The 16,264-nt window shown below is 56.4% G+C and overlaps 8 protein-coding genes across 8 annotated transcripts; 4 read left to right on the forward strand and 4 right to left on the reverse strand.

The window, feature by feature from the left end:
- Window positions 1-93: 93 nt before the first annotated feature.
- Window positions 94-1,340, forward strand: BDY17DRAFT_298549 (uncharacterized protein). The gene has a single exon (XM_033733760.1). The coding sequence runs from the start codon at window positions 358-360 to the stop codon at window positions 1,240-1,242; it is 885 nt and encodes a 294-aa protein (XP_033589021.1). The 5' UTR covers window positions 94-357; the 3' UTR covers window positions 1,243-1,340.
- Window positions 1,341-1,459: 119 nt separating this feature from the next.
- Window positions 1,460-2,941, reverse strand: BDY17DRAFT_160263 (uncharacterized protein). Its single transcript, XM_033729706.1, has 7 exons — window positions 2,467-2,941; window positions 2,351-2,421; window positions 2,235-2,295; window positions 2,136-2,185; window positions 1,940-2,081; window positions 1,759-1,882; window positions 1,460-1,687 (listed from the first exon to the last, which is right to left on the reverse strand). The coding sequence occupies exons 1-7, from the start codon at window positions 2,646-2,648 to the stop codon at window positions 1,595-1,597; spliced, it is 723 nt and encodes a 240-aa protein (XP_033589022.1). The 5' UTR covers window positions 2,649-2,941; the 3' UTR covers window positions 1,460-1,594.
- Window positions 2,942-3,419: 478 nt separating this feature from the next.
- On the reverse strand, window positions 3,420-4,170 carry BDY17DRAFT_160295 (uncharacterized protein). The gene has a single exon (XM_033729707.1). The coding sequence runs from the start codon at window positions 4,047-4,049 to the stop codon at window positions 3,585-3,587; it is 465 nt and encodes a 154-aa protein (XP_033589023.1). The 5' UTR covers window positions 4,050-4,170; the 3' UTR covers window positions 3,420-3,584.
- Window positions 4,171-4,215: 45 nt separating this feature from the next.
- Window positions 4,216-5,147, forward strand: BDY17DRAFT_317140 (class II aldolase/adducin N-terminal; the record flags this gene model as incomplete). Its single annotated transcript, XM_033736069.1, has 3 exons — window positions 4,216-4,218; window positions 4,377-4,607; window positions 4,662-5,147. 3 exons carry the CDS (start codon window positions 4,216-4,218, stop codon window positions 5,145-5,147), a joined length of 720 nt encoding a protein of 239 aa, XP_033589024.1.
- Window positions 5,148-5,351: 204 nt separating this feature from the next.
- BDY17DRAFT_324736 (uncharacterized protein) lies at window positions 5,352-8,528 on the reverse strand (the record flags this gene model as incomplete). Its single annotated transcript, XM_033737253.1, has 3 exons — window positions 5,352-5,777; window positions 5,834-8,272; window positions 8,325-8,528. The coding sequence occupies 3 exons, from the start codon at window positions 8,526-8,528 to the stop codon at window positions 5,352-5,354; spliced, it is 3,069 nt and encodes a 1,022-aa protein (XP_033589025.1).
- Window positions 8,529-8,990: 462 nt separating this feature from the next.
- Window positions 8,991-10,864, reverse strand: BDY17DRAFT_160323 (high-affinity nicotinic acid transporter). Its single transcript, XM_033729708.1, has 4 exons — window positions 10,275-10,864; window positions 10,016-10,215; window positions 9,714-9,956; window positions 8,991-9,661 (listed from the first exon to the last, which is right to left on the reverse strand). Exons 1-4 carry the CDS (start codon window positions 10,760-10,762, stop codon window positions 9,093-9,095), a joined length of 1,500 nt encoding a protein of 499 aa, XP_033589026.1. The 5' UTR covers window positions 10,763-10,864; the 3' UTR covers window positions 8,991-9,092.
- A 1,710-nt stretch (window positions 10,865-12,574) lies between these two features.
- On the forward strand, window positions 12,575-13,968 carry BDY17DRAFT_324738 (putative TOS1-like glycosyl hydrolase-domain-containing protein; the record flags this gene model as incomplete). Its single annotated transcript, XM_033737254.1, has 2 exons — window positions 12,575-12,823; window positions 12,886-13,968. The coding sequence occupies 2 exons, from the start codon at window positions 12,575-12,577 to the stop codon at window positions 13,966-13,968; spliced, it is 1,332 nt and encodes a 443-aa protein (XP_033589027.1).
- A 214-nt stretch (window positions 13,969-14,182) lies between these two features.
- On the forward strand, window positions 14,183-16,252 carry BDY17DRAFT_298557 (D-lactate dehydrogenase). Its single transcript, XM_033733761.1, has one exon. The coding sequence runs from the start codon at window positions 14,350-14,352 to the stop codon at window positions 16,138-16,140; it is 1,791 nt and encodes a 596-aa protein (XP_033589028.1). The 5' UTR covers window positions 14,183-14,349; the 3' UTR covers window positions 16,141-16,252.
- The last annotated feature ends 12 nt before the right edge of the window (window positions 16,253-16,264 follow it).

Below are 16,264 nucleotides of genomic sequence, written 5' to 3' on the forward strand. Positions count from 1 at the left end.
CGTCGATTCCGCTTATGTAAGTGTCCGAGTCGGTCCTTTTCCCGGATGCAACTTCACGCTTCACAGTTGCGACTGTTCGGGTTGCTGCAACCTCTGCGCCTACAGCTTTTCGTATCGCCCTGGAGTCTTCCCGACGTGTGGCGCATAACACCACCCTCTCCCATCATCCTATTTTTGTCGTCGCAGCCCTTCGAAATTTATAGCCCATATCAAGTCCTCCGCCCTACGCACATCGTATATATTAAGAGCCGGCGACTCTCCAGGTAAGAGTTTTTTGCTCATCAGCTTTCGTGTCTACGTCCGTGACCTCCTCCTCAAACTACCTCACTGCTCTTTCTTGTTTCCTCGCGCCGCAAAATGAAGCTCTCCACGCTTTCCTTCCTCTTCGCGCTCGCAGCCACCGTTTCATCTGCGCCAACATCTCTCACCGAATCCACCACCCCGAGCCAGCTCAGCGATGTGATCAGTGTTGTCGCCGCCGGCTGGGCCCCGCTCGAAGTGACAGTAAAGTCATTCGTGGACAACGCGAACGGCACCCATGTAACGCTGCTCGGCACGGGCGACGCTTCAAAACACAAGGGCCCCGGTTCCGTGGCATCCGGCGTAGGGGCTTCCGGCGGTTCTGGATACAACACTGCCAGTGCGAACGCGGCATCGGCGGCGGCTATCACCCACACGGGCGCGACGAACGTTCGCCTGAATTCCACATCTTACGCCAATTCGACAACGTATGAAGGCCCGAAAGGCCCGGTCACGATGTCGTTCGCCGCGTCCTTTTCTACCGCGCAAGATGACGAGGGCGATTACGCCTACTACTGGGCCTACGTGACTACCGTGTCAAGCGCGGACGGCAACTTCACGCACGGCAATCACGGCGGATCGCACAAAGGCCAAGCGACAGGGATTGCACAGTTCGGCAGAGCGCCCGCAACTGCTGCGGCGGGAGGAGCTTCCGCAACGATAGGAGCCAGTAATTCCGGACCGCCCTTCACAGCACCAGTGAACGAGCCTTTCTCGGGACTCCAGAAGTACACCCGGACAAACAATGTCGAGACTGATAACGCCGTCGGCCCCGCTACCCTGGCCATGGCCGGGTTCGAGAACGCGCCGCATCTCGATGGCGGCTTCACGGCGGCGGTCGGCACCGGTACGGCCGGCCATGCCTCTGCTGAATTGGCTGTTACTCCGAACACCATGAAGGGGCGTCTAGTATCAGGTGGATCAGTTACGCCTTTGGGGTAGTGAGGTGGTGCGTGGCATCGCTTCTGTACAATACGTGGTATTATGTAGTTTGAGCGTTGTAGCGAGCTCGATATATATATAGATGTACTGTTCCTCGGCAATTCGTGCAACGTGTGTGCTCTCTGAGATACTCCAGGGGTCGAATGTCACAATCACCGCTGTCTATTCAAGCGATGATACAACGAAGATTGGGGCAGGGTATGTAACGATAGCATGAGGAGGAACGAGGAGATCGTTAATACAAGGAATACCCTAAGTTATGAGTAATGCCGTAAAATGGTTCGAGTTTCCTGGCATCCGGGACCTTCATCACCCCATCATGGCATTCGCCCAAGATGATCGCAAAGCGACTTCAAAATGCGGTGGTAACGGACGTAGTTGTGGCTTCGCTCGCCGTACTGACTGTCGTGTAAACCGAGGTAAAGACAGAGGTCGTCACGGTGGTCTAACGATCGAGCAAAGAAGAGTCAGATGGGGCTCTTGTAGCCGATTTGAAAGAACGCCGAGTCAGCTTACCGTAAATGTAGCATCGTCCTCCACAACAAGGGTGCGGGTCACGGTAGAGGTCGGAAGGGTCGTTGTGGCCGTGCGGGTAGGCCTAGTCGGCCTCGTCGTTGTGCATTGGTGCCACCACCACGTCCTAGAAGCAGGTGTCAGCAGAGTCAAGTGCGTGGCGATTGGTGCGCTATGCACTCACTCATGGCAAAGCACACTCTGTGGCCATGATTCTCGTCGCTCAAGCAAAGTCTGGGGAGTCCTTTGTTCTATCTCAGGCACGTCCACAGCTCTCATGTCGAGATATGGCGTAGGAGCGGCTCGTTTTTTAAGGTTGAAATTGGCTGCAGAGCTTCAATTAGCGTGCATGCCCTCACCAAAGCCCGCGTTACGCTTACAATAGGTGAAGGTGTAGGTAGTCGTGATGCTTGTGGTCGTTGTCGTAGTACTACAATCAGTAAGCCACAAATTCACAATAGCGAGCACGCTAAACTGACGTGGTCGTCGCGGTAACATCATCCGTTGAAACTGTGGTAGTTGAAGTCACTGTCGTGGTAGCTACAAAGACATGATAAGTGAGATGCACGGATTCGAGAGGGGAAAGAGTACGCACTCGTGACCGGCGTCGGGGTTACTGTGACAGTTTTCACGGCGAGAGCGGCAGCAGCGGCGACGGTGACGGTCCTGTCCAATTAGCATGTACGTCTCAGACGGCCGCAGGACACCTACGAAGTTGTAGTGGTGCTTGTGGTCGTGGTGCTAGTGGGAACGACAGCCCTCGACTTGCTACCATGCCACGTTTCACAGCCTCCCCAATTCCACTGGCTCTGTCCGCATTGTGTACCTGCGGAGATCAGATGGAACAAGGCGAAGCAGAAGAGCAAAGAGAGTTTGAGTTGGTGGGACAGCATCGTGGTCTCTTCTTTCAAAGTAGGTATGAGTGGTCTATCAGGCTCGCGGGTGTGAAAGAATGGAAGAGAAGAGGACGCCAGGAATACTCAAGTAGATGGGCTGGGATGAGCAACGACGCAGGACGACTCCTACGGACAGGCCGACGTCCTGTCTCACTTCTGCGCCCCGCTGTGCATTGCCCCGTGCCGTGTGTGCATGTAGCTATGCTTGCTTTGGACGGTACACCGAGACTCCAGCTGCATGTTCGCCTGACGTGGCTTGCGAAGACCAAAGTCCAGACACACACGTGCCGCCAGTTTACAAATAGGTGGTGTGATTCGCGCAGAATGAGGGCCAATCCCCTCCGTCTCTGAGCAGGGTCAGCGCTAGTCAGCAACAGTGGCTTGCGTAGAACGCAGTCGAGGGGAGCGGGGCCGCGAATGATGAGTTCAACACTTCGACGTGGGCAGAGGCGCGGGGAACGAAGCCAACCAGGTCATCAAATGGGAGTTGACGGTGGCTTGCGCAGAACGGAGTCCAGATACGCCAGCATGCGGGCGGTTGTGGCAAGGTTCCCGGCGGAAGCGAAGACGTGAGGTGCGGGTGGATGTTGCGGACGGCCGCATTAGGATGGATTTGGGGTGGCTTGCGTAGAACGAAGTCCAGATGCGGAAGCCCCGGGGCAGGAGGCTGCAGGACCTCGGACTACATCAGGAAGGTGCGAAGCCAGGATCGAAGTTGCAGATGCCAATATCAGTACGGGGTCGTCAGATGCCTCGGAGAGTAATGGGCTCGAGGAAGAGAGGAGGTCGAGATAAGTGTTGTGGCTAAAGACGCCGTTGCTTGGATAGATCTTGGCCCACGATCCGCGATCCGCCATGATAGAATCCGCTAAGTTAACGATAGTTATGACGGCGCCCGTGGGGCTTTCTGACAGAGTGCATTTTAGCCGACGCTCAGGCATGTTGAACACGCGCAGAGCATGCATCAGGCCAGCCGACTGCCCCGAGAGTATGCATGTTCGGAAGTCTGTTTGCTTTATACTTTTCGCGCAGGCGATGCATATTGTGTTCGTCTTGGCGGCCCGGGGTCTGGATCGTTGCTCTTCCGTTCCCGGCCCAGCGCGATGATGACACAACCGTAGTAACAGCCATTCGGCATGGGATGAAAGCAACCAGGGCAGCGCCTCGTGACGGACAACCTATCGCGTGCGGGTATACGTGCTTATGGTGTGCGCCTCTGTATGGGGCTTGCGAGCGCAGCTGACCATCACACCATCGAAGTTTGTAGGGTGGCGCCAGACTCCAGCTGGAGGCAACCTGAGCACGCCACGAGTGTTTGCCCTTGCTTTCCATCGCCGGTCCTCGGCCTCGATTCGCATGGCTCGGCGCGACTCGTGGGTTGTCGCAGAATGGTGACATGCTGCTTCCATGCTGCTTCCATGCTGCGCCGTATCAAGCATGGACAGTAACGATACCTTGCCAACGTAGTTTCGAGTCGTGAGATGAAGTTCCATTTGGCGGAGCCAAGCAGCCCACGTGCTCGCCGAAGACCCGCATTTCGGGAGTCCACCTTCGACCTCATGCCATGGCGAAACACTCTCAATAGAATACCAACAGCCCATGAATGTATTGCACGACAAATTAAGCATAATGAAACGACGCTCGACAGCATCCGATAGCCCATCCGCGTCTAAGAAACGCAAAGGCGACCAGCACCAGAACGGCACCACTCACGAACACTCCGAGGCCGACTCACTCGTGCACTCCTCCGACCCTCTGCATCCCGCAAACCACATCTGCGAGCTCTGCAGGAAATTCTACACCTTCGGTTGGGTGACAGGGACCGGTGGCGGCGTATCCATTCGCCACGGCGACAATGTCTTCATCGCCCCCTCCGGCGTGCAGAAGGAATTGATGCAGCCCACGGATTTGTTCGTAATGGAGTACGAGAGCAAAAAGTACCTTCGTCGACCACCTGTAAGTCTGGTCACCGTTCAAAAATTTCTTGCAATGCTGAAGCCTTTTCATAAGGTCCTCAAACCCTCTGCCTGCACCCCGCTCTTCATGGCCGCCTTCGAAAAGCGCAACGCCCGCTGCTGCATCCACACCCACAGCCAATGGGCCGTCCTCGTAACTCTAATCAGCGAAGCCGGCCAACAAGGCGCCGACCGTAACGTCTTCTCCATCTCCGAAATCGAGCAAATCAAAGGCATCTCCCGCGGCGGCGCCGGTAGCGACGAAATCGCCGAGGGCGGGCGCAAAATCGGCAATCTGGGCTACTTCGACACGCTTCGCATTCCCATTATTGAGAATATGGCGCATGAAGAGGATTTGCGCGAGACGTTGGAGGCGGCGATTGAGGAGTGGCCGGAGACGTGCGCAGTGTTGGTGCGGAGGCATGGGTTGTATGTTTGGGGGAAGGATGTTGCGCAGGCGAAGACGCAGTGTGAGAGTTTGGATTATTTGTTCCAGTTGGCGGTTGAGATGCATCGATTAGGATTGAAATGGGTGAAGTGAGGTGGTGATGAGAGATTAATCACGTGAGTGGGAGGATGAGGCTCCGACCAAGGCTGTGGCATAAGAAGAGGGAATGTTGCGTCCCAGACGGATCCCGATCCTTTGATCTAGTTTCAACAACACACTACTCCGTGCAGAGGCGTGTCTTCATTTCCAACAGAATGGCTGTCAAGGCCTACGAAATACGAAACTGGCTTCCCACAACTACTCCTCCCTCACCACCGCATCTCCCCCATGCCTCCCAACAGTAATCCGATCAACAGCCTTCTTATTCGGAATCCCAGCCTCCAACCCCCTCCAAGAAAACTTCTCACTCGCACTCCGCGCACAATCCACATCCCCATCCAATCGTCCCAACCCCCCATTCGCAATCCACTGCTTCACAAAGTCCAGCACAAACGTCAGCTTCTCCGCAAGCGCGTTCGCCTTTACGATTCTAGCGCGCACACGACCGCCCTCGTGGAGCAAGGAGACGATGCTGTCGGCGAAGACTTCGCGGCTGCTGACGTGGTGCGGGAGTAGATCGGCGTGGGAGGCGAGGTACGCGGCGGCTTCGGGCGAGATGCAGGTGGCGGAGATATGGGTGCCAGTAGCGGAGACGACGAGTTTAGTGTGGTCGGGGAAATGGAGCTGCAAATCCGTGAGCATGCAAATCGCAGGGAGGAGAAAGGGCCGGGAGAGCTCACCTGCAAAGCACCATCCGCAAACCCCCAAATGCCTACATTCCCAATCCGCTGGTAAAAGCGAATGAAATGCCCGCCACTCATCTGCGTCTGCGTATTCTCCTCCCCATCCATTTCCTGGCACATATACCGTCCAAATTTCGCCCACAGCACGCCCAATATTCTCCTCCTATCCGCTTCCAGCTTCAACGGGCCCTCCTTCACGCTTCCCAGCCCCTTGTACACTTTCCTCTTGATGCCAGCATCGCCGCAGTCCTCGAGCACCTCCAGCGGAACGGTGTCAAGGTGTTCGAAATTCTGCCCGACGCGGGGGAGCCAGGTGGTGCCTTTGCGCACGAAGATGTGCGTGAGCGGTGCTTTGCGGTTGCCTCGGGAGTTGAGCACGCAACCTACGGTGCCATCGGCCAGGACGTAGCCCATGCCGTGTTTGCGGCTGTAGTCGACCCAGCGCGTGATGAAGGGGAGTTTTTGCGCGTCTTCGGGTGAAGTGCGGGAGCGGTATGTATTGGACAATGCGGCTTCGAGGTTGTCTCTGAATTGGCTGAGCCGGTCGAGGACGGCTTTTGGGTCAGTGCCGGCGATGCGATTTCTGTCTTCGCTGGCCTTTCGAGGGACGGGGAGCGGTTTGGTCATTTGAGGCGGTGGTGGGAGAGATAATATCGCGCCTGCCGGCTTTTCCTCTGGCTCCGGATCTGAATGGATCTCAATCACTTCGGGCTCGACTTTCCTTCTTGTCGTTTGCTTCAGCGGCAAAGCATCTCGGAGCTCGTCAAGCGTTGCGAATGGCCCAGGCTTCTCAGGCGATCGTGGCCGTTCTCTTGCTTTCATCGATCTCGGCCTTCGAGCCAAACTGGCGTCTGCGCTTCTTTTCACTGGTGCTGGTCTTTCCGACTTTTCCTGAATGATGGCAGTCGGTTGCTGAGTAGGCGCCATTTGTTGATTCGACGAAGAGGAATTGTTAGGCTCTCTCAACCTCACAGATGAAGCTGTAGCTGCCCTTTGTCGGACTCTTGGCACGGTTGAGGCGGGAGTGGGCTCGTCTGCGGTGACTCTCAAAGGAAGTGAAGCTTTTACTGCCTCCTCGCTGATTGTTCGAGCGGCGCGACGGACCGCAGTGACTTTGCGTACAGCCGGCTGCGGAGGTGGAGGCATAGTCTCAGCATCTCTCGCCACCTGCTCATCAGCAACGACCGGCCTCGTACTCGCCACAGTATTGTGCGAGATCTCCTGCAGTTGTCGAGCTGGGGGCGCCGCTTCTTCACCGCTTACTGTTCGAGCGGGCTTGCGGATCGCGGTGACCTTGCGAGCAGCTGGAGGCGGAGGTGGAGGAGGCATTAGCTCAGCATCTTTGGCCGCTTGTTCTTGCACGCTGGCAGGCGCGGTATCTGCGACTGCATTTTGCGGTACATCCTGTAGTTGGCGACTTGGGGGCCGACTGAGCGGCTTGACTTCTCCTTCCGGGCGATCCGAAGACATTGATACCGCAGACGTATTCCACTCCGAAACGGTAGACGTGTACACCACGTCTTTCGGAATGGGCATGGTGGGTTGCCGGCCAGCAAGCGCTTCCTGAGCCATATCGTACACGATGCTCCTCACCCGCCTCCCACCATTCAACTTGAAAGTCTTGCCCTCTTGAAACTCGCCCACGCCGGATTCCTTGCATATCGCGTACCAAGTATCGCTGTACCCTCTCCTCATAGCTTCGGCAGTCGGGATCGCAACCTCTGGCCATTTCGGAACCTTTTCTTTTGCGGCTGGCGGTATACTCGATGGGACGAAAGCGATCTTGAAGAACGGCTGGCTGACGATTTGGTCTGGAACGGGTCTTTGCTCTTCCGGCACCAGCAAGCTCGACACGAGGTTTCGTAGATCCGAGCTCTGATTAGTTGTAGCGCTCAGCTCCGGCCAGGTGAATGCTCCCGACTTCAGCTTCTTGTAGATTTCCTCCTTCGTGCTCGAGTGGAACGGCGCTTTGCCGACAGCCAGCGTGTATGCAATGACTCCTATCGCCCACAGATCCACCTTCTCGTTGTGCCCCTTGCCCTTCTCCAAGATTTCGGGAGCGAGGTAGTTCGGCGTACCACACATAGTCGTGCGCCTCTTCGCCTCCATCTCCTTCTCCGTCACCAGCAGCGCAGCGAGTCCAAAGTCGCCCACTTTGACATTCATGTTGCTGTCCAGAAACAAGTTGCCTGTCTTCAAATCTCGATGTACAATGTGTCGATGGTGAAGATACTTGACGGCGCCGCAGATCTGGATCACGTATCGACGAATCTCCGGAAGGGTCAGGTATCTCCTCTTCTTAAGCATATCCGCCAGAGACCCATTGGGACACAGCTCGAGCACGACGTAGGTGCTTGTCTGAAAGGAGAAGGCGCGGTAGAAGGTGACGATGTTGGAATGCGAGAGTTTCGAGTGGATTTGGAGCTCGCTGACAAACTGCGGTGTATGTCAGTATTTGCAGTCTCTCTCCATGCTCAAGACACTTCACCTTCTGCGCCAATTTCGCCGGCTCCATCTTCGTCTTGACGATCTTGAGCGCAACAATGTGACCCGACGGTTTGCTGCCATCGTATCGTTCCGCTCGGTGGCATATGGCGAAGCCGCCTTTGCCCAATGCCGCGCCGGTCGCATAGTTGATACCGCTGGGCTCGGTGACTATTGGCGGCGGCGGATCCGCATGTATCGAAGACATGATCGCTTTGCATCAAACAATCATGACATGAATGAACGTGATGTCGCTGTGAATGTTAGTGCAGGTAAGGATGGCCTCATTAGGAAGTAAATAAAGTTCGGTTGTCAGGGCGCCCGCGGGGCGAAGCGGGTATTCCGTGTGGTGCAGCCAATCATGGTCGGATAAGTCATCACCGCAGCTTGACACTGTTTCACGGCTGACCTCGCTCTTGCCAATGCATGTTTCTTCCGTCTTCCCCGCGCTCTTTTGCTCGGTAAAAGTAAGGTAGCATGGTACCCAACTCCATGCAGCTATCCCGAACAGATCACTTCCCTTCATCTGGACTGGAGTTTCGGACTTCGTCCTGCTTCCGGCGCTTAGGGAACTCTGAATGCTGCCAGTGGCAGGAGAATTAAGTCTGACGTATTCAGTTGGCGATGTGTATGGACGGGGTTTCTGTTCTTTTCGTAGCTTCGGTGTTGGGCGACCACGGAGACTACCATCGATACTTTTCAACCCTTCTGATGATCTGTATATCTGCGGGCCGATGCTGCGTTGCCGCACTCACTTATTGTGAGGTCTAGTCTACACGGTGTAGCGGAAGAAACTCGCGTAATCCCCACGCTCCCTCTCCGCCACCCGCTCCGCCTCAGTATACGCCTCCACCGGCTTCACCGCATCGCGCCGTTCATTCTCCCGCCGCAGATACAGCGTCATGAAAATGCTCAAACACGTGCTCATAGTGATAAGTCCAATCAACGTACCATGACCGGACAAATACCTCGGCGAGTCAGCAGGACGGTAGATGTACGCGGCAATGATACCGCCGAGATTTCCAAAGGAAACGTGCATAGCAACGCCAGCGCCGCGCTTCGTCGAGCCGCCGATGTTGTTGCCGTTCCACGACACGCCCTGCGGGACGTTGGAGTAGATGCCCGCGGCGACGAAGAAGACGCCGGCGTACTGCACGCCGTGGTTGGTGCTGGCGATGAGCATGACGAAGCCCACGAGCGCGATGCAGAAGAAGCCGATCATGAAGATGCCGCGGCTTTTGAACTTGTCGGCTAGGTAGCCGCCGGTGATGCAGAAGGCGCAGGCGACGACGTAGGGGGGCACGGTCATGAGTTGCGCGGTTTCGTTGCTGTAGCCCAGACCTGTGGTCTTGTTAGAAGGAATGTTGCCGGAGGGCTAGAAGGGATGACTTGCCTGCCACGATGGTCGGCATGAACAGCGCGACCGAGTAGACTGGCGTGTAGTTGCCGATGGTGATGAACATGTGAACCCAAATCTTCCAGTCGCCGAAAGCTTGTCTCAGATACTTCAGGTCGTACTCGTCGGCGAGCGAGCTGCGATCGAGCTTGAGGCGCTGGGTGACCTCTACCTTCTCGTCTGCGGTCAAGAATTTGGCGGTCGAGGGATAGTCGTACATTACGAAAAATGCAACGATGGCTGTAGTGATGGGATCAGTCAAACTGTCACAGCCGGATAGCTTAGTGTGGGATCCTTACCGACGACCAGAGTGGCCAGACCCTCGAGGATGAAGATCCATGCCCATCCATCTCTGCCAGCGACACCATCCATCTCGCTGATGCCTCGTGCCAATAGTCCGCCGAATGCACCAGCAGCCGTGGCGGCGGAGAAGAAGAGGGCCATGCGAAAGCCGCATTCGTGTCGGCGGTACCAGAGTGTGATGTAGAATGCCACACCACTACGTAAAGGCATTAGCAGTTGACTCGAGCCGTGGTAATTGAAGAGTACACCACTTACGGGAAGAGACCACCCTCTGCGATACCAAGCGCGGCACGAGCGACCATTAACCCGGCATAGCTATCCACCAACCCCATGAGCGTCGTGGTGATACCCCAAAAGACCATGATGAACGGGATCCAGAGAGCGGGACGAGTACGCTTCATCATCATGTTCGACGGCACCTCGACAATGACGTAGAAGGGGAAGAAGATGGCAAGGGCGTGGTTGTACTGAAGTCCAGACATGCCGAGAGATTCCTCGAGGCCCGCAAGGCGCGCATTGCCGATGTTGGTGCGGTCGAGGAAGCTGAGGAGGTAGAGCAGGGCGAGGAAGGGGATGAGGCGCAGGTCGATTTTGCGGAGCAGGCGCTTTGTTGCGGTCGGCGAGTAAGAGGCGACGGGCTCTACCTCGCGCACGTACTCGAGGTGGCCGGTGCGGTGGTCCTTCTCTGGCAGCTCGCTGCGCTCGGAGTCGGAAAGATCCGGGGAGGAGTTATTGATGGCCATGACTGAGGCGTACGAGAGGGGAGAAGGAAGCAACCGTAGGATGACGATGAAGTACGAGGATGAGACACAGACGAGAAGAAGAGGGGCGAGGGTCCATCTTTATCACGACGCCTCAGGATGAAACGACATTTGTAAACCGACCTCGTGGCTTGCTTGGCTACCTTGGTGTTCAACGTCCTGGCATCAGGATCCATGAGTTGTTGCGCTATCTAGACGCTGTCCGAGCAATGGCACACAATGGCACGGCTGGGCATGATGTTGGCAATGGAATTTTGTAACAGCGGCAATTGACGTCTGGTGTGCTGTTCATGGCCCAGACCGCACTTCTCGGCGCCAGGGCAGGGCGACGCGGAGTGCTGCCAAACACGTCGATCTCTGCGGGACCACGCGCGGGATGATTGCGCGGACTGCCTGGCCGGCACCTACCTTCGGCCAAAGGTTTCCAGAAGCTGCACTGTCTCTTCCTGGACGAACGGTATACAGCCCGCGCGAAGGGCATGCGGTGGAGCATGGCGGGTGAGTGACTCGGCGCCCAGCTGTGGGCATCCCCACGGGGCGCACTGCGGTGAGCAACTAAAGACGGGGGAGGATGTTTGACCACTTCCTCCGCCTTTGGCTCATTTATCCTTTTCGCCCTGTGGAACGGTGAGGTGTCTGGTATCAACCATGTCAATTGTCTATGTAGTCGAGCGGGAGGCGGCCGCGGAACAAGAGGCGCATAGGCTAGCGCCGGTCGGCGCCAAACCAATTGACAGCCGCTGGCGTCAGACGCGAAGTTGCACCTCACCACCACGACCTCAACCACGACCATCATCCAGTCGCCATCTCCGCATCGCCGCCCCGGACACCAAGCCCTCCGCTTCTCCGCCTCCTTGGAATGCACAGCCTCCCGCGCCACGCCACCAGCTCATGGACTCCACGAAGCCGAGGCCGGCGTTCGAGGTTCATCTCCTTGGCACACCACGGCACTGCCCACCCAAACGGGCAGACCCGTGTGCGACGTCGTGAGCACAAGACCATGCGGTGTGCGACCGAGGAGGCTTGCATCCTGTTAAATTGGACACTCTCGCCGAGCCTGTCATTGACTCGCCGACGAGAAGGGCACTGCGTTGTGCGCTCCGCCGCACGCAGCCATCCGGAGACAAGACCTCCAGTAGCAATGATTGACTCCCGTCGCAAGGTCCGCTCTCTGCTGCTGTTGCTCGTGGTTCCTCTTGCTCACATGCTTCTGGCCAGCAGACTGGACATCAGGCCTCTGGAGAGAAGCCAGCGATCTCAGCGCTGCCACCCGTGTAGGAGGTGAAGTCTAGCGGCAACATTCGCCTGATTTATTCCAATCTCACGTGTTCTTACAGACAAGTCGGTAATGAAGCATGTCTTACAGGCAAATGGCCGAGAGCGATTGGGCGCGCAAGGCGACACGAGTCGGGTGTGCCTTGCATGCACCCACAACCTATCCCCCGCCGTTTGCACGCCCCGCATGCCGGCGTGAAGCGCCCAACAAACGACGTCGCGTTTTCTTTGCATCTCCCGTCGCATTCCACTCCCGCCCGTCCCTTTTCCCTTTTCCGACGCGTTCCTTCATTCACTACACACCTCACTCACCTCAGTCAATCTTTTAAAATCTTCCCATTCACGGTGGTCGTTGTCGGGGAAGAGTCTGTATTCACGCCCGACAATAGCCTTCTCTGAATAAACATCCCGCTTCCTCTCCACCAAACGACAACTTTGTCAACACGCACAACAACTACATCAACACACAAACATCAATCCATACATAGACGCCTCTGTGAGGTCTCTTACTCAGCATCCATGGCGTTCCATCATCTTTTCGCCGCAGCAGCGCTGCTCGCAACCATCGCCTCCGCGCAGGATTCGCAAGGCTGTTCATCTCCCACGCTGTTCGAAGGCAACTACTACTGCTCCAAAGTCGATGCCATCACGTACACCGGTGTCGGCGGTACTGGGTCCTATAACCGCGTGACAGACATGCCATCCAGTGGATCGTGCTCGAGCAGTCCATCCAACTACTCTGGATCCTTGTCCCCGCTTGACCAAGAGGTATGTCGAAGCACGAGATGCCCCCAGCATACAAGATTGTACGATTACTGACGCTTAACCAGGTCTCTCTGCATATGCGCGGCCCTTTTCAACTCCTTGAGTTCGCTGCCTACTCGCCCGGTGGCCCAGTTGCGCGAAAAGCGAAGAGAAGCGACCACATACATCGCCATGCGCACCACCACGCACGTGGCGTTCGTGCTCGGGGAGTCGGGGACTGGGTGACCGCAACCATCGATGGCGAAGTGGTGAGCTGGATCAACGAGTATAACGGAGGTGCTGCTCCCACTGCATCCTCCGGCGGATCAGCTTCAGCTTCGACATCCACGTCCACCACCGCTGGCACAAACAACCCAGCCCCACTCACCTCCTCAACCCCTTCCACCGGCTCATCGCCCCAGAATTGGACCCGACAAGCCTATTACGACGCAGCCACTCAGACTTCCCAAGGTCTCGTCTTCCTCAACCACTACGGTGGCACCGGCTCTGGCGTCTTCGACTACGTCTACGGCAACTCCCTCTCCTATTCCAGCGAAGACGGCACCACAGGCGCCAGCAGTCCGCAAACTCTCGCATCCACCACTCTCCCCTCCAGCGCCGAGGTGGTCATCATGACGGACTCGCAATGCGGCGCGCAAGATACCGACTGCGGCTACTATCGCCCGGGCACCGTAGCATACCACGGCTTCAACGGGCCCGCAAAAGCCTTTTTCTTCTCCTTCCAAATGCCCAACGAGGGCGGCACGAGCGCAGACATCTACGATCCCATCAACATGCCCGCCCTCTGGATGCTGAACGCTCTCATCCCACGCACACTACAGTACGGCTCGGCAGACTGCTCATGCTGGACTTCCGGGTGCGGCGAATTTGACATTTTCGAAGTACTGACTTCGGGGTATCACAAGGCGAAGAGCACGCTGCATGGAAATGTCGCCGGCGGCAGCAGTTACTGGTTCCGCAGGCCGGAGGAGATCTCGATTAAGTTGGGCGTGGTGCTGTTTGATGACAACATTCATGTCAAGGTACTGGATGCGGATACCGATTTTGATGAGGATGTGAGTGGCGTTATTGAGGAGATTATCCAGAGTACGATGGCGGATTCCGGGACTGTTACGCTGTTCCGCCTTGCTGGGGCGGGGAGTGGGTAGATGGAGCAGACGGTGTACGATAATTGCGGTCATTTGGTTGTTACGGTATTCGGAAACATGCATCGGCTCAATCCATTCCATCCATCGCAGACTTCTGCATTCCTGCTCGCATCATTAGTTCATGGATGTCGACGTGGATGCACGTGCCAGCAAATTGAACGGCACGTGCCTGCCGGACTTCGACAATCTCCAACCTCGGGCAACTCCATTATACAATCATCTTAAACTCGGGTCCATCATCCCATCTTTCGCGACACGGCGGCCATTAACTGGGATTGGATCGCATTCTATGTGTTATCAACAATGAGGGATTAATAGACCAACAATGCTGCACGACCCGCTTTGAGGAATGCAAAAAACGACCCGGCTCTCCCTTGCACAATGGCGCGTCTCAGTATGCTCTCGAGATCAAGCGGCTTTTCGTACATATCAAAAAGACCATGTCCGCCGAGGATATTCATACGGGCTCGTCTATTGCCTTCCAGCAGACGTTCTGCCTCAACCGCGAGCACCAACAAGATGCTTACGTTCTCATGGTCGGGGGCGTTGATCGGCATGGGCGCATGGGGCGGAGTGATGGCGCTACTAGCTTTGGAGCGGCGAATAAAGAGGACGACGCTCGCGGAGGAACCTGCCAGCAACTTCACGCCAAACATGCTGGAGCGTGGCGACAGCGCATCTTCCGACTCGAGCGTCGGCAAGCGCGGCGGCTCCAGCGCATCTACTCTCCCTCTTATGGATGTCGGGCCTATCATCTACGACTTGTCAGGACCTAACCTGCACGGTGCGTACAATGACTTCGTTGCTCTGCTCGGAGAGGAGAATGTCGACGTTCGACATGGTGAGCTCGTCTCGCGCTCGAGTACAAGCTGGTCGCCGGCGCCGAATGGAGAATTGGATATTCCGTCCGTGATTGTATTTCCTCGCCACACCGAGGACGTAAGCAATATTGCAAAGATTTGCCATTCGCGACGTATCCCCATGATCGCCTTTTCTGGCGGCACGAGTCTGGAGGGCACGCTGGCTGCGCAACACAAGGAGGTTTGCGTTGATTTCAACCGGCACATGAACAAAATTGTGGAGATTCGAAAGGATGATATGGATGTTACGGTCCAGCCTGCCGTCGGCTATATGGAGCTGAATCAGATCTTAGAAGCAGAAGGACTCTTCTTCCCTGTTGATCCCGGCCCAGGCGCCCAAATCGGCGGCATGATAAGCCAAGGTTGCTCCGGAACGAACGCTTACCGCTACGGCACAATGAAAGACTGGGTTCTAGGTTTGGAAGTCGTGCTCGCCGACGGCACCATCATCAAAACCCGGGGCCGGCCGCGAAAGAGCTCCGCAGGTTTCGACCTCACAAGACTCTTCACCGGCTCCGAAGGCACGTTAGGCTTCATTACCGAAGCACACATCAAGATCACGAGAGCACCGCAGAACTTACGAATAGCCGTCGCTCAGTTCCCCACTGTCGGAGACGCCGTCAAAATGGCCGTCAAAGTCCTGCAAAGCGGTCATCAGCTGGAAGCCATGGAGCTGCTGGATGAATTGACCATGCACGGCGTGAACGAAGGCGGCTACTGCACCGCCTCATGGGACGAGAAACCCACCCTCTTCCTCAAACTCGCCGGTCCATCGCCCGAATTCGTGGCCGAAACGGCAAACACAGTAGAAGGGTTCGCCAAAGCGTGCGGCACCACGCTCTTCCGACTTGCGCAGACCGCAGAGGAAGGCGACGAGATCTGGCACGCGCGAAAAACGGCGCTGTGGTCCACCATCGCACTCAAAAAGGACCCAAGCGACGTCTTCATCAGCTCCGACCCCTGCGTACCGATTTCACAACTACCCGAAATCGTAAAGCGCAGCCAGGAGCTCATCGCCGAAGCAGGCGTGCTGGGTAACGTGCTCGGCCACGTGGGCGATGGAAACATCCACACGAGCGTACTTTACGGTGCAGGCGAGAAGGAGGCGGCCATGCGGATTATGTCGGAGGTTCAGCGACTTGCTGCTGATTTGGATGGGACGGTGTCCGGGGAGCATGGGCTGGGCCTTGGGTACCGGCATCAGCTGGCTTATGAGTTGGGGGAGGAGTCGGTGGATGCGATGCGCAGGATTAAGTTTGCGTTGGATCCGTTGTGTTTGATGAATCCTGGGAAGATGATTACGGTGGAGTGAAGGCATTAGAGATGGAGCATTGCGATGTTCTTGTATAGCGAGGTTATTGGACGATTCCTCCAATGTACATAAAATTCGATTGAATGTGAAGCCGATGGCGTGCTTGAGCTGTGCTTCGAGTGAC

This window comes from Neohortaea acidophila, assembly GCF_010093505.1.
Source record: "Neohortaea acidophila strain CBS 113389 unplaced genomic scaffold BDY17scaffold_6, whole genome shotgun sequence".
Classification (NCBI taxonomy): domain Eukaryota; kingdom Fungi; phylum Ascomycota; class Dothideomycetes; order Mycosphaerellales; family Teratosphaeriaceae; genus Neohortaea; species Neohortaea acidophila.